The sequence below is a fragment of the Nelusetta ayraudi genome, unplaced genomic scaffold, assembly GCF_046127955.1.
Source record: "Nelusetta ayraudi isolate G7.1 ecotype Tasmania unplaced genomic scaffold, CSIRO-AGI_Nayr_v1 ptg000238l, whole genome shotgun sequence".
Lineage (NCBI taxonomy): Eukaryota > Metazoa > Chordata > Actinopteri > Tetraodontiformes > Monacanthidae > Nelusetta > Nelusetta ayraudi.
In genome coordinates, this window is record NW_027466287.1 from 606,640 (window position 1) to 622,307 (window position 15,668).

The following is a 15,668-nucleotide window of genomic DNA, read 5'->3' on the forward strand; positions in this document are numbered from 1 at the left end:
ATTTGCATAAGTGCACATTACAACCTAACACAAACACAAAAGTGAAGCCTACCGGCGTACGGGTTCCTCCTCTGCCTCCGGTTCCAGATCCCCATCCCTTTAACAGGTATGATGATGATGATGATGATGATGATGATGATGATACCGGCCGATCAGCTCATGGCAAAGTGCAAGGTCACCGCTCCAGTCATTTCAGACAACACACACACATGCATCACCGCTGCCACGCGCAGCGCCTCGCAGACCCACTCTGCACCCACTGTGCACCCACTGTGCTGCTCCGGTGCAGCCGTGCAGAGGGCGCACACATGTGTTAGCCAATCAAAGGCGTCTTGGAGAAAGAGGGGTGTGTGTGTGTGTGTGGGTGGGTGGGGGGGTTTGGAGGGGGGGGGGGGGGGGGGGGGGGTTTGAGGTGGTGCATTCAAGTGCCTCCGACCAGGAGCCCCCCCCGATCCTCAGGTTGCCCCGGCGACTGGGATGCTATCTGCCGGCGGCGGGTGTCGTCCAGCGGGGGAGGGGAGAGGTGCGAGGTGGCCTCTCAGGCCCCTTTTCAGCTATCGAGTCGGGGGGTCATCGGCTCACACACACACACACACACACACACACACACACACACACACACACACACACACACACACAGTCCTCAAACAGGCTCTTTGTAAAGTTGAGCTGCTGAGCAATCAGGCCTGAAGAACGGTCAGCACCAACGCGGTGCAGGAGGGCAGCACCTGCACAGTTTTTTTTTTTTTGTTGCACGACATACTTTAAAACAGTGTTTCTCAACTGGTGGATCATGACCCAAAAGTGGGTCACAGCTTCATGGGCAGTCCCGATAATATCGGCCCAAAATTAGCATTTTTTTGTAATATCAGTACGTATTGTTATCGTTTTTTTCCTTGACAATGAGAACCCGACAACACTGGGTTTCCCCAAACCTGCATGAATAATCAAGGATGCTTGTGGGGGTGCAGGTTTTCTTTCTCTGCACTTCACCTCATTCCCATTCCATGAGACAAAATGTTAAAAAAAAATAAACATTGCTTTCTCGACCAGTTGGGAGCCACTGCTTTAAAAGAGACTGTGTGTGTCGGGTTTAGCAGCGTCCAACATGAAGCCTTTCCAAATAATAAAAAATAACTCCAAAGGCTGGAAGGATCATCTCTGCATTGTGACATTGCCATAATAGAAATTCACAGCATTATTCAGCTCATCTAAAGTGGGGAAAAAAAAGATTTAAAAACATCTTGTAGCCGCATCTGTGTTCATATCAGGTTTGTGTATATATTCAAAAAACTAAACAAGCACAGGGCTCACCTACAGTGTGTTTACAGTGTGCAGACAGAGGAGGTAATTATGTGTGCGACCTGCTCCGACCGCTGCCGCCGGCTCTGTTTACCTAAATCATAACTTGCGGAGCCCGAACCCGGAAAAGCCTCCTGACAATCGCACTTCCTCACGTCAGTCCTGCCACCGGACTGCTCCACTTTTCCCCCCCGCCTTGCCAGGCCAGGAAGCAGCAGCGAGAGACGTGTCACTTCCTGTGGGCGCTGAACAGCGAGGGAACAATCGGAGGCAAATCATAAAAAAAAAAAAAAAAAAACCCTGAGGGAGGTGGCAGCCGTCCGGCGGAGAGGATTTTTCCTGTGAGCTGCGGTGACGGAGGTGGACAGGAAATGGAACAGGATGGGGTTGACACGGCCGCCCCACAGGATGCTGGGAAAAGCATCTTGGACGCAGGTCGGGCTGCTGATGGATGTGGACCGGCCGGGAACTGGGTTATCTGGAACTTTTCCTGTCATTTAACACCCAAACGCTCGTTTTCCTCCATCGTTTCCCTGGAACTCCTCAGTCGGTGCATTTCCATCGTTTTTCTCCGAAGAATTCCCTCGTCTCTCCCTCTTCCTCCTGCTCTCGTCTGAACGGTCGGTGGACAAACCAAACAGGAGGTCGCGGGACTCAAAACACGAGGCGTCGGACGTACAGGGATGGGAATGAGACACAGCCGGAGGGGAGGAGGGGAGGAGGGGGATCCAAACACAACCACGGAATCCTTTCAAATCTTTCAAAGACGTTAAAGATGTGTTTCTAATAGAAACTATGGCAAAGCCAAAAGAAACAGATTTGTGCGCGTGCATGCACACACACACACACACACACACACACACACACACACACACACACACACACACACACACACACACACACACACACACAGCGATGTTATGCTGCTGTGGTTGAATGGGTTTGGTCCCAAAGTGACGGGGTGAGCAAACGGCCACATGAGCCGCCTTGAATCTTAACTCTGCTGCCTTTACACAGAGTGTTTGTGTGGAGGATCCTCCAGACTTTTCAAACACACACACACACACACACACACACACACACACACACCAGAGTTTCAAGCCAAATTCAAGCTCATTAGCAGCCTGAGAAAAGTCAACAGGCCTTCAATGGGATGAATCAGGGGAACTGAGGAGGTAGGAGGATGGAGGATGGAGAAAACAACAGAGACGGCTAAACACGGATCAGTCAGCAGAAGGTTCGCCACGAGGTAACTGTCAACTGTCAGATGAAGGCGGCTGCGGCTGCTGCGGCTGCGGCTGCTGCTGACAAAGGACAGCGGCATCGTGCTATCAGCGCACGTCACAATGCGGCACGATAGGCAGCAGGGCTCAATACGTCTATGTGTGTCTGCGTGGGCACCAATGCAAAAGATGCAAAAGCTCTGTTGACATTGATTTGGTTGAAATTTGTTAAGAAAAATTCAAATTTTTTTCAAACACAAAACAAAGTCAATGGTCGTACAAGTCGGATCGCCTTTTTTTTTTTTTTTTTTTTTTTTGCCTTGACAACCGCTGTGGCTTGCCGGTCTGATTTGGTTCCTTGTTCAAACTTTCGCTTGGCTGGAGACGACAGGAAGTGCAGTTCTTACTTCATCACAGTGGTTTTTGCTTTGCCGTCAACAGAGTCCCAGTTGTGCTGCTGAGGTCCGGTCTGCTTCCTGACCACTGTGAAGCAGTGGTGCAAGACTGGTTCATAACCCGCTGTGGGCATGACTTCCATCAGCCGCTGATGCAGTCTGCAGTCAGGTCCCTTTAGCCGCTGCCTGGGTGGCGCTGTGGCTGAAACAATGGGCCTCTGTTAGAGGCCATGTGTCACAGTGGAAGCTGGACGTTGTGAGGTTCCCGGTGGAGGGCGAGACGGGGAGAGTATATATATAATATATGTTCACGGTCAAAAGCCACTCATTGCTCGGGCTGCGATTATCGGGGTGCAGCCCTTCAACGCTCATATGTGGGAAAAGTGCACCCACGGCACCACAGCACCACGCCCATACTTGGCCCATACTTGGAACACACTTGGCAGGGAATTGGGGGAACTATTGGGCTTGGAACCCAAAGCAGAAACCACTGATTGCTTCAAATACGTTTGAGAAGAAATTGTGCCCCTAGACGTTTGTTTGTGTGTGTGTGTGTGTGTGTGTGTGTGTGTGTGTGTGTGTGTGTGTGTGTGTGTGTGTGTGTGTGTGTGTCTGTAGAAACAAAGAGATGAGGTGAGGAGAAGAAGAGGAGAGGAAGAGAGGAGGAGCGGAGGAGGGCCGGGACCTCCTGAGGTTCCTCCCTGCTCCTGAAGCCTCCGCAGCACCACACAACCACATTAAAGGCTGGCTGGGTTGGGCTCGCATATGGTGTGTGTGTGTGTGTGTGTGTGTGTGTGTGTGTGTGTGTGTGTCTCAGGATGGCTTAGCTGGTTACGGGGGCTCCCTCTGACCTCGTGCCCTCAGCCTTCACAAGTTAGAGAGGCTGGTTTCTTGGAGAACCCCCTGACTGTCACTCTCCAATGCACACACACGCACAGCCGCGTGCACACACAGTTGTCTCCTCAGTGGGTCTTCCTCACCCTTTCTATGCTTCTTTTCTTTCCTCCTTCTCCTACATTCCCACTACATTCTTTACTATTCAGCGGCAGAATCACCTGCGAGAACACGCGGCCAAGAAGCCGTGTGTGAGTATAAATACCCGCGTGTACGTGTACGTAATGTATTCCTACATTGTGTGCAACAGCGCCGGTCTGCCAAAATGGGAATGAGCCAGTCTTTCTTCCTCCTCGCTGGGCTTTGTTCGATTCATCTGCAGATCCGTCCCAAAAATAACCTCCTCAGGGTTATTTTCATCTTTGGGGTTATTTTAGGGCGGGGGGAAGGGGTGAGGTGAACTTGAGGGTGACCTCACGGTCGTTGCTGCTCACTCATGAAAAGTCTGGAGAGAAAAGGTTTCGGTCAGATGGCAGCTAACACTCTGAGCTACGTTGTGAGGCAGAGAGACGAAGCAATGGATGAATCCAGATTTGACTAAGGCGGCTATTTTCAGACGTCGCCCTTATTTATGTTATGACTATTTTTATGTCTCCTTAATAATTTAATGGCCGCTTGTTATATTTAATACCCCGGCCGCCAACGACCACCACAATTAAAGCCTTGATTCTGTGGCTCTCGACAGCTTATAATAATTTCCAGCGTGTGTGGTTACAGCTTCCCCCGACTATGTTACAGTCCTCGCAATAAGCATTAGTTAATAGTTAATAAGTGACCCATAAGATGCTTATTAACATTAACATGTGTTAATAACACCAATTTAATATAGTTGATACGAGATAACTATGCACTTGTTAACAGTTAATGATGCCTTATTATGGCATTTAAATTATTTATTATATAGTTATTAATGACTAAAATTGACTTTGAAAAAAACACAAAGGTTCCAAAGACCCAAAAATTGAGGCATGAAAGGGTGCTTATTACCTATGTTTCATCTAAATAAATAAAATATATTTCGAAAGAACAAAGGGAGGACGGAGATCAAGGTGCTGTTGTTCCTTGACATTTTTTTTTTCATTTTTTCTGAATGAGACACAAAAGAAGGGAAATGCAGGTGGATTGACTGAAATCAAGACGACCTCCAGGAAAAAGCAGCACGGGAACCTTTCGGGAACCTTCCGGGAACCTTCCGGGACCCTTCCGGGAACCGACACACAGACCAGAATCTTTCATTAATTGTTGATAAAAGAGAAAGATTGATGGATTTTTTTTCTTCTTCACACAGCCCCGAAGGGATCTGACATTTCAGCCCGGCTTCAGCCTTTCAACAACAAAGACTCTCATTTTGGCTTACAGACCTCTGGGGGAGGAGGGAAGGGGGGATCAGGGACCCAGAGGGCCGCTGCTCCCGGTGGCCAGTTGGCCTTACTGCGCTCGTTGACCTGTTTTCCCAGGGCGTCGACTGAAAGAGGCCAAGTTTTGCCAAGAGTCCCAGTGGGCTTGGGGGGGGGTGGAGGTGAGGCCCAGACAGTAGACGGGAGGCGGGGATGGGGGGTAGGGGGTGAATCACCTCGATTCCAGCAAACTGGAGGAGGAGGAGTGGGGGGGGGGGGGGGAGGTCTTTTATGTCGAGCGGCCTCGTTAGCTGCTGCGGGCCCCGCTGAGGTTAACGTTCAAATGGCGAGAGAGAAGCAAGACGCAACAGAAACAGGACGGGAGGCGGAGGACAACCATCAGAGTGCACGACAACACGCTTTCAGGTTCTACAGCACGACTGAGACGGCACAGGGGGGAATAACAAAGGTGCAAGTTCAGTTCCCAGACAGAACCCTTGTCATTGCGATAGTGGAACCTGACGCTGCTCAGAAGTGAAATTACTCTATAATTCCAGCTCTGTAGGAGCCACTGACAGGTGCACAATGGTCACCTGATCCCTGCGACGGCAGTGAGGGATGATGCTCTGGGGGTCGCGTTGGAATGAAAGACCGGCTTGACGGGACTGCAAGACGAAGCGGCGGCGGAAAGACTGTAAAGTTTATGCGGGTGCATTGGACAGCGAGAGGCTTCGACCGCAACTGGCTTCAAAATGTAACCACTAGGCCCTGCAAGTTTCTGTTTATGTGGGCAATCGGGTGATTGCGCGAGACAGACATCACCTTTCCTCACTACTGTCCAGATAGCAGCAGCGATGTTGATCATCTGAAAGCTTTTATGTAAAAAGTGAGAGAGCTGGGAAGCTAAAACACCGAACCAAACCGCTGTAATAGTCCGGTCATAGTCTGCTTCACTCTCTCAACACACACACACACACACACACACACATACACACACACAACCTGAAGGTCAACAGCACAGCTGAGTCAATACGAGCAGGCCACGAGCTAGCAGAAGCTTCCTGAGGGAGTCAAAATCTGAGTTTGTGACCAAAATGCTGTGAATATTCACATTAAAACTAGTCATACGTATATTACTAAAGTAAACTTTAGCATTAGCAGTGAGTCTTCATCTATTCTACATCAGCAGACCAGAACAAATCTCAGTCTACAAGCAGCAACAACAACAACACAGCTCCCAACCCTGGAGAACAATACCAGACACCCCACTTACATAACGCACAGGTAGGACTGGCGGAGTTAATGACATAATTAGGTATCTTGGCATTCACATCAAAAAACACAAAGTGAGGGAACCTGCTCAAACACACACACACACACACACACACACACACACACACACACACACACACACACACGGATTAATGTGCCATTGTGCGGCCGGGCCGGTGCCTCCATTACGGTGCGGCAGCAGCAGCAGGACTGAACATGCCGACTCCACCGGGGCTTTAGGAGATTAACCGCTATGTAGCCGTATAAAATCATATTCCTCGTAATCCCCATCAGTGACTCTGAAAATCCCCGTCGCACTGTGTGGCATGGGAGGGAAGCTCTTGTTCTTTTTAACGCACGCAGAATTTTTTTTTTTTTTTTTTTTTGAACTTCCTGAGTGATTTGTGGCCGAAGAAGCAACAACAGGTCTGGTAAACAGCAACTGACTACTAGTGGTAGTGGTCTGTAACTGCAAGACGGTGGTGGACGGACGCTGCAAACGAGGGGGGTGGGGGGGGTGGGGGCAAGCCAAGTTTAAGCACACAAATTACATGCTGACACACAGTGCGCTCTCTGTGGACGATGCCAACACTCACTGGGTGAGGATTCCAGCGTACAGTGTGTCATAGCTCGCAGTGACAGATGCTTCCTCACGCACACATGCACATGCCATGCAGTACTCTAGAAGGGGGGAGGACCTAACCAAACATATCTTTGGGTGCAATGATGAATTCATGGCAACTGCAGTAACGTGAACGTCATCACCTGAGCTTTGCACTACATCCACTCCCCCCCGTCGCTGTCAAAGAATGAAAATGTTCTGCACATTTTCAGATCCACCATCAAAAATTTACTGTTCATTCCCCCCCCCCCCCAAAAAGCGCAAATTTAGCCCTCTGTTTACAACCTCCCACTAAAAACTGAGGCTTTGTTGGACTTTTATAGAGGCTGATGTCATGAACTCAAGAGAAATTGTTGTTTTGAAACACCTTTGTTTGAACAACAGTCTGTCTCACAGTGTGGGTGTGTGTGTGTGTGTGTGTGTGTGTGTGTGTGTGTGTGTACTGTATATATGATAAGACAGTTTTGCATATTGACAATGGGACCTTTGACCGTTGGCTGGAATCGAGGAAGAGGGGCAGTGCTGCTGAATCCTCTGACGCAAAAAAGTTTCCACAAAACAAACCAACAAACAAACTGAGACTCAAAGCATCAAACAGCACAAAACAGCATCAAAAATGTCCAAAACCTGAGCTGTCAAGACGTCAGTATGACACCCAAACAGAGTTTGAACGCTTGCGGAAACTCTACTACTCTGACTGAAACTTCAGAAATCCCCTTCAACTCTACGACAACACACTGACCCACATTGAGGTCACACCAATCCAGCTCTGTGCCATGGTACAATGGGCGAAGCCGGAAGCAAACCCAAAGGCAGCGGGGTAATAAAGCATTTTTATGATGTCTCTCAGGTATTTAAACTTTGTCTCCCTGGTCGGCGACCAGCCTTGATCACACACGCCGCTTCCCTCGGCTTGTTGATTCAGCTGACGACATCCAGGTCGCCTGATGTTTGCCCCACTAAAAATATGCAACCGAGGGAGCCGAGGGAGGGACACCAGCGACCAAATATCCGGCTCCGGTAGATTCACCAAAACGCTTGGTCTTCCCAGCGCGGAAATGCACGCTTGTAATTAATGTTAGTCGCAAATTTTAGAAGCCATTTTTAGAACTTTTAATGTGAAGCAATAAAAGGATATAAAAAAAGAATCAGCTCACAAAACCTCAAAAACATTAAGAAAACAGAACAAAATAAATCCAAAGCGAGGCTGCAACCCAAACGCCTCACTGCTTCCTGTGCACGGGCACATTTTCCTTGTGTGTTTTTGTAAAGTGGAACATGTGACAGACGTGTAAAGAACATCCGTGTTTATCTTTCCAATGGCAGCGGCAGCGGGCAGAGTCGTAAAACGATGTGCGGATCCATCCGTCCATTCATCCCTCCACAGCCGACGACAGTGAAGGCTGCACGCAGGGCGACAATAGTTTTTATGTGCCTGTAAGACGAGCTCCCACCTGCTGCAGTATGTCATTATGTGCTGCGTGTGTCTGTGTGTCCACCTGCCGTGCACAAACATGCTAGGCTGGAACACGAGACAGACGCTCTGTAATGCGTCGTATCACTGCCATCAGAGGAAAATAACGTGTTATTTATTAATTGAATTGGTTGAATACTCACTTCATCAGACTGTGTCAAATAAAGCGTTGTCATCTCTGCTCACAGCAGATTACAAAAATATGTACAGTGTGTTAATAAAATGTGATGAGAATAAAGAGTATTAAAAAAAAAAAAAGAAAACCCGCAGGTGTGTGACAGTCGGCGGCGCTCTCACCGTGCCAGTAAACCCGCTAATACCCACTGCACGAACGGGGTTTCCCCACTCTGGGGTTGCTCCGTGTGAAAAAGGGCTAAGGCAATTGTACAGTGGCAGCCATTGTGTTGGAGGTTGAGCGGATTACTTCCATGAAAAGTCAGTCAAAGGCTGCAGAGGGGTAAAAAAAAAAAAGAAAGAAAAAAAAAAAGCAAACAAGCTCCGTTCTGAACAGATTTGCAGAGTTTAATTCGGCGACCCGGCCCCGACGATTGAAAAAGCGAGGGCCTCCGTCACGTCAACACACATGTAAACCATTTCGGTTTGTCGACGCCACACGACAAAGTCTGATGGGAAACAGCTGAGAAAATGAAAAGTTGCATTTCTTGGGACTGCTGCCGGAGCCAAACAATAGAGTTCCAGCCGGGCCGGGGCTGTCTGAGAATCGTGAAGATTCAAAGTAACGAAGCTGGAGATCACGGGTGAACAAAACGTTGCGTGGTTCATTGGAATCATCATTATTTGCGATGTGAGTGCCGTCTACAGAGCGGTGAAAAAACACAGTGACGAAAATGTGTTAAACACTTACAATTTTGCCTCAAAATTTGCACATTTCTCCTGGAGATCAATCAAGTATCTATCCATCCATCTATCTATCTATCATGGGGCACGGCAGGATGTTCAGTGTGAGCGTGGCACAGTGATATCGCAGTGCAGGCTATGCACAGACGAGGGAGGAAAGGTCTGGAAGGCACGTGAAACAACAGGAAGAGAGAAAGGGAGCCGTGCAGGACGTGGAGAGGCAGGAGCGAGAGGAAGAGAGGAAAGAGGAAGGAAGAGTGACAGTGGAAAAACAGAGCGACGTGACACATGTGGGGGTGGAGGGGTTGACACTCAGTCACTCAGTCACTCAGTCACACGTACTTCACTCTGACCGGTGAGACTGTTTGCTAAGACAATGGGTGTGAATTTCCCTGAGAAGCTATCCTGGGCTGGGGATTTGCCTAGTCAAAAACCAGGAGGCCACACCCCCCCCACCCCTCCCCTGCTGTCTGCGATCAGCCTGGTTGGCTGTTATACAGACACCAGCTGCGCTTCCACGAAAGCATTGAATGGTGTGAAGCGCATAACCCGTAATTCTCGTAAAATTACGTCCCACGATATTTAGGTTTTTCCGCAATTCTGGGGCTAACACAGCTAGTGAGGGATTGAATATTCCTCTGACGCATCACATCAAGAACTGCAAGACACTACAAACAAATATCCATGTGCAATTTATTAGTTTGACCCCCCCCCGTTTCATAATCCCACATAATCCCGCTTGAATTCGCTTTTCATCCAAATTCCGAAGCTCGGATTTCACTTCGGCAGGTCGTCTTGGCCACGTGATTGGTCGTTAGAGGCTGGCAATTGAGCAATTGTGCCTTATAAAGTGGCCGGTGAGTGTACAGAACATCCCATCCAAAAAGACAGAGGAGCGTCCCGCTTGTTGGACGTTCTTCTGAGCAGAGTTCACCACGGGGGATTAAATCGCGCTCGTTTCCCAGCTGGCTGATTAAAGCCTGGATTAATCACAACCGCCAAGTCGCCAGCCTGCGTCCAGCCCGTGTGGGCGTCTGAATCTCAGCACGTGCTTTTTTGGACGGCTGTGATTAAATCTTGATGGGCCTCTCCGCTGCGCACGGCGGCTTGTGGCCGAGCTGCCATTAATGGACGCTTTTATTTTTAAGTGGTGGAGGATGTGCAGGAACCGCCGGCAGTTAACCGGCCACCGGATCCCTCCTTGCCCAGCACGTAAAAAGTAAAACGACTTCTTTCAGTCGCTCGGAGTCAATCAAAGAACCCCTAAAAAAAACTTTGGCGCCATGCTCTGAATAATAAAAAAACAAAACAAAAAAAAAAAGCCACTAAGAAGAAGCCATTGTTCTAGCGCAAGTAGAGGAAGCAGCAGGGAGACAATCTTGTGGTGCGGCTGCTTTCTGCCGCGGAGATTTTGAGCCTCAAATCTTGCACTTCCTTAATGCCAAACTGTAATCTGAAAGAAGCCTTTTTTTTAAGATGGTCCCAGTATTAAAATTTAAAAAAAAAAAAAAAAAGCCAACCAGGGTCCTTTTACTTGTGGAAGCAGCTCTGAAAAAAAAAAAATCACAGAACTACAAGAGCGGAAGGACTGTGACCTGCAATATAAATGTTTACGGCTGCTGACAAAATAAACGTGGATGAGACACGAGCAGCTGCTTCCCCAGGCACAGAAGCACACAGGATTGATGATGATGATCACACTGTCCTGACTTGAATGACTTCATCACATGACCTGAGCGCTGCCTCTCCCACACACCTCTAAATTTAGTCATGTTTTGGGATGTCCGAAAATATCGGCTGGCTAATATTCTAATATTTTTGTAATATCTGTACGTATTGGTTATCGGTTTTTTCCTCCGATAATGAAAACTCGATATCGCCTACTAACCGCCAGTAGCTTGAGTTGAAGTGGTGTTCTTATTTTCTACGTTAATTTGTGGAATGCATTTAGTTAGGCATCGCAACAAAAGTCCATAATGTGTTCATTCCACCACAACAGATTTGTAATGTGACCGAAAATTAGTTTTTTTGGGGGGAAAAGCGCCTGTGTATATCGGTATCGGTTGTTATCTGACAATGAAGCGTTTGGACAATATCAGCGTATTGGATATTTGCAAAGAGTCAATATCAGACATCCCTAGTCATATTCTTATCAACTTTGCCGTCTCGAAGCACAAGAGAGCAAATCCGTCTCTGACAGATTTACTTCCGTGTAGTAAAGTGAGTTGAAGAGCGGTGGTGGGCGGCGGCGGCGGCGGCGGCAGCTGGGAGTGGAACCCTGCACATGTCAACACGGCCGAGGCGGCTGGTGCGGCGCTGCACTGCACGCCAGCGAGGGCGGGGTCGCCGCATGCACGCACACAACAAAAGGCAAAAACACACTCGAGAGCTTCAGGAACAACGCTTGTAGTCATCCGTTCATCACTCCCTCTTTCTCCTGGTGCAGCGTCACTCCCCAACACTCCTCTGGGCTCCTCCAGTCCAGTCCATGGCTGCGTCTACTTCCTGGGCCGGGTGCATGCGTGCAACTCACACACACGGCCGGAGTCGGGCAAAGAATCCAGAGACCCCCCCCTCTCTCCCCCCCGCCCCCTCTCTCACCGCTCTCACACAATCCAGATTTTCTTCCTCGCGTTCCTTCCTCCCGTCTCTTTTGTCACTGATGGGACCAGGTCGACCCCAAGAACCGGGCCAGGCCTCTTTTTCACAGCAACACACACTGGTGGTGGGAACTGACTTGTGGGATCTGGCTGCATGACAACTGTTCCCAGTCGATGGAACGTTGGGGAGCAGCGGCAGCGGCAGCGGCAGCGGTAGGAAAGTGGCAGTGCCCTGTCACCCTGGTCACATGTTTTTTTCTTTGCCCTGAACTGAATGGTTTTTGGACCGGCTACTTTCCTGTTATAGGAGTAAACCTGCTAACTTGCCCATTGGTTGTCATATTTGGGATTCCTGATGCCTCACTTCCACTACGACTACTACTACTTTTGGAAGTATTTTATATTCTTCCTCAATAAATAAAAAAAAAAATGTGGGGGAAAAAAAGGGAAAGTGGCAGTGTGCGACTCCTGTGTGTGTTCTGTGTGCGAGTGTGTGTTGCAAACAGGAAAGGAATCTGATTAAAAAGCAATAAACAGCCCGACTGCACTTTGACTGAGATCCCAGTCGTGTCAGGTGACACAGTGTTGTTGCTCTCTGTGCAATTGTGCTGTTTATGCACAAACACTCGGTATGTTTGGTATGACTGAGAGACAAGTTCATCTCGACACACACACACACACACACACACACACACACACACACACACACACACACACACACACACACACACACACACACGTTTGGTGCTTGAGATGCCTTGAAGGTGGCGACATGCAAAACAAGACGGCTTGCATGGCGGCGCATATCTTCTGGGCAGACGCGCATCTATAAATAATAAGAAGTCGGGGTGGTGGGGAAAGAAGTGCGGACAGTTGACTGAGGAGGAACATTTATTTTGTTGAATTTGGGTGATACTGGGTCAGCTGACGTCTCCTTTTGTTTCGTAGATTTGCTGCTGTTGAGACTTCTTTGTTGGGAACTGAGTGGGCCTCCGGCTAATGACTTCTGCCGTTGGAGATAATTTTGAAACTGACAGTGCGCCTCGGAAAAAGGGGGAACGTTCACAGCCTGCGAAACAAACAGCCGAATGGAGTGTCATCACGTCTGTCGTTGTGACCACAACCGCAGAGAGATTTAGCTTCTGGGAGATACAGGAACTAGGAACTAATCATGTGCAAGGCATTAAAAAATAGCAATTAAAATAACGATTCAAATGACTTTGGCTGTACTTCCCCCAAAAATGCCTCATTGACGTTGCTGCAAACACTCTGCATCAACAGCAAACTGGCTGGTGTGAAAAGTGTTTTGTCCAGACTGACTTGGCTGCGCTCTTTTTCCTGACTGCAATCAGCTCCTAATCTCTTCCTCCACTTCCTCTTGAGGCTTTTCAATTCACACGAGTGTCAACAGTGGGGCCGGAGCTGAGTGGTTTATTTTTCTCAAAATAGAAAAGCTCCAGAAATACACAACTTCTTGTTTTTTTCTTTCTTTTTTTTACCCCCATTTAGTTCTGCCAGATCTGATACTGTATGTTACTTTGTGCCAGCTGGAATCGGTGTGACGTGACCTGATATCAGGGTTGTTTTTTTTGTTTTTTTATCTATTACAACAATATATGCAAGAAATCAACATTCTTACTTCAGGATATTTAAGACAAATGTCATACATCACACATCATCAACACGTGCAGAAACGTGGTGTCTGAATCAAATCTCAAGTCACAATAATAAGAGGTGGAGGAGATCAGAGCAGAGGAGTGGAGAGGAGAGGAGGCAGTCAGCGCCCAGGTGACCCTGCTGCCCTGCTGCCAGGAGCCAAAGCAGACTTTGTTTAAACTCTTGACTCTGGAGTGTCAGCTGTTCTCGCCCGGTCCGGACGCGACAACCTTCGACCTGATGTCTGACGAGGCGGCAAGACGGGATTAACAGTGGCGCAGGACAGTCAGAACACAATGAGAGTGGAGGAAATCCCATCTGCCTATCAGGTCGCTGTTCAAACTGCTCCGGACGATCTGAGCGCAACACTGACGAAGCCGACATCGCTGCAACTTTGTCCCCAGTGTCGGTCCCCTGCAGGCACACAGGGGGCCCTTTGTGGGCCCCTCTTCGGGCCCCTGGCTGGTAACCTGAGCCATCGCCGACCTGAGGTCAGAGAGGGATTCCTGACCCCCGGTAGCTGAAGACAACACAGTGGGGAGGTCACGCCTAAACACTCACACGCACGCCTCAGAAACGGCCAAACGGCAGCTCTCATCAAATCTAGAGCAACGTTTAAAAAGATGCATCCAACACATTCAGGACAGAGCAGCGGCGTGATCCCATTAAAGCCAGAATCTTCAAAGGAAATGCGGTGGGAAACACTTAAAGGTGACAAGATGCACACAAAGAGCCACGTGAGGCTGCAGCGGTTGCTAAGGAAATAAAGCAGGCAACACTTGGAACATCCACCACGGTGGAAACACTTTGAACACGTGTTTTATCAACAACTTGAAAATATCACACGAATCCGTGACAGAGACGCGGTTAGTGAGCCCTTCGGAGGAGGGCGGGGCTTAGGTCCCAATTCTCACTGATACTGCAATGGTTCAGGAATGGAAGGTGAGCTGTAACCAAAGTGAGGTGGAAGTTTCCATTAAATCTCGGTAAGTAGAACCTGAAGAAAAAGATGGAAAAGAGGGAAAAGACGGCAAAGACATTTTTTTTTTTTCAGTAAAAAAAAAAAAAAAACAGATAGAAAATGGAAAAGGTGTAAAAGATGGCGGGACATATTTTTTAAGCAAAAGAACAAGACATCCAATAATGAGCCCACAGAATGAGTCTTCATAATACACAGGTTTTCATTTAAATAGCCGTTCTTCAGCACACATTTAAACACCGTGCTTTCTTCCAGGACAAATGCTCGAGGGCTCCTACTCAGGACTTTTATTTTTTTAAAGTTGCAGCCAACAATTCTGGAGAACAACTCAAAAGAGTCTGCTCAAAACATCAACAGTCACCAACGCACCCTTCCACTCAAGCCTAAAGTGTGAAGACGTTGACAGGACAGCTGGCAAGACGAATCACCTGACAGGTGTGGAAAGATTCAGGAGTCATGCATGTGGATGCAGCTCTTCTGAGGGCTGAGGCCGGTGCTGGGGCGACTGCACATGGACACAGACACAAACCACATTCCAGTTCCGTCAGTCACACTTCCAACGAGCGAATGATAAGTCTCCGCACCCGGCCGGCGCTGTGACAGGTACAGATAATAACAACAGCCGAGTGAGTCACGCCCTGATCGGTCACATGGGGAGGCCGCCGGTAGCCCCTAAACACAGGTCTCTGCGTGCGTGTACATTGTCAATCCACGGCTATAACATACATGACAATCGGTTGAGTCTGGGAACTGTCTGGCCAGGTGGCTTCCCTGCAACCAGTCGTTTTTGAATAGATGTGTGCACGTGACAGAGAGAAAGACTGAATCACGCTTGAAGGCGACACCGGGTGGACGACCGAGACAAATACGTTAATGACTCAGACAGAACTTTAAAAAGGAGGCTCTTCAAGAATCTGGGTTTGCCTGCTAACAGCTCATCTGCATCATTATCCTGGTGAAGTTTAAATCAACAGAGAAGTCATTTAAGGGATTAAAAGCAAAAACACCATCCCTAAACTACTCCGACTGTTTTAAAAGTCACGGCCAACACCTTGA

The 15,668-nt window shown here is 48.5% G+C and overlaps 2 protein-coding genes across 3 annotated transcripts in view; both read right to left on the minus strand.

Annotated features, from left to right (window-relative positions):
• nhsl1b (NHS-like 1b) overlaps positions 1-15,668 on the minus strand; it is an 80,852-nt gene that overhangs the window by 63,980 nt on the left and 1,204 nt on the right. Inside the window, exon 1 of one of the 2 annotated variants that reach the window (XM_076016819.1) lies at positions 53-110. The exons of the other annotated variant lie outside the window; for it this stretch is intronic. Within the exon in view, the coding sequence (XP_075872934.1) occupies positions 53-95 (43 nt within the window). The 5' untranslated portion in view covers positions 96-110. Of the gene's footprint in view, positions 1-52; positions 111-15,668 lie in introns of those variants that run through there. 2 annotated transcript variants of the gene reach the window in all.
• The window catches only part of acbd3 (acyl-Coenzyme A binding domain containing 3), an 81,662-nt gene that overhangs the window by 57,675 nt on the left and 8,319 nt on the right, over positions 1-15,668 (minus strand). The gene's annotated exons all lie outside the window — the stretch shown is intronic.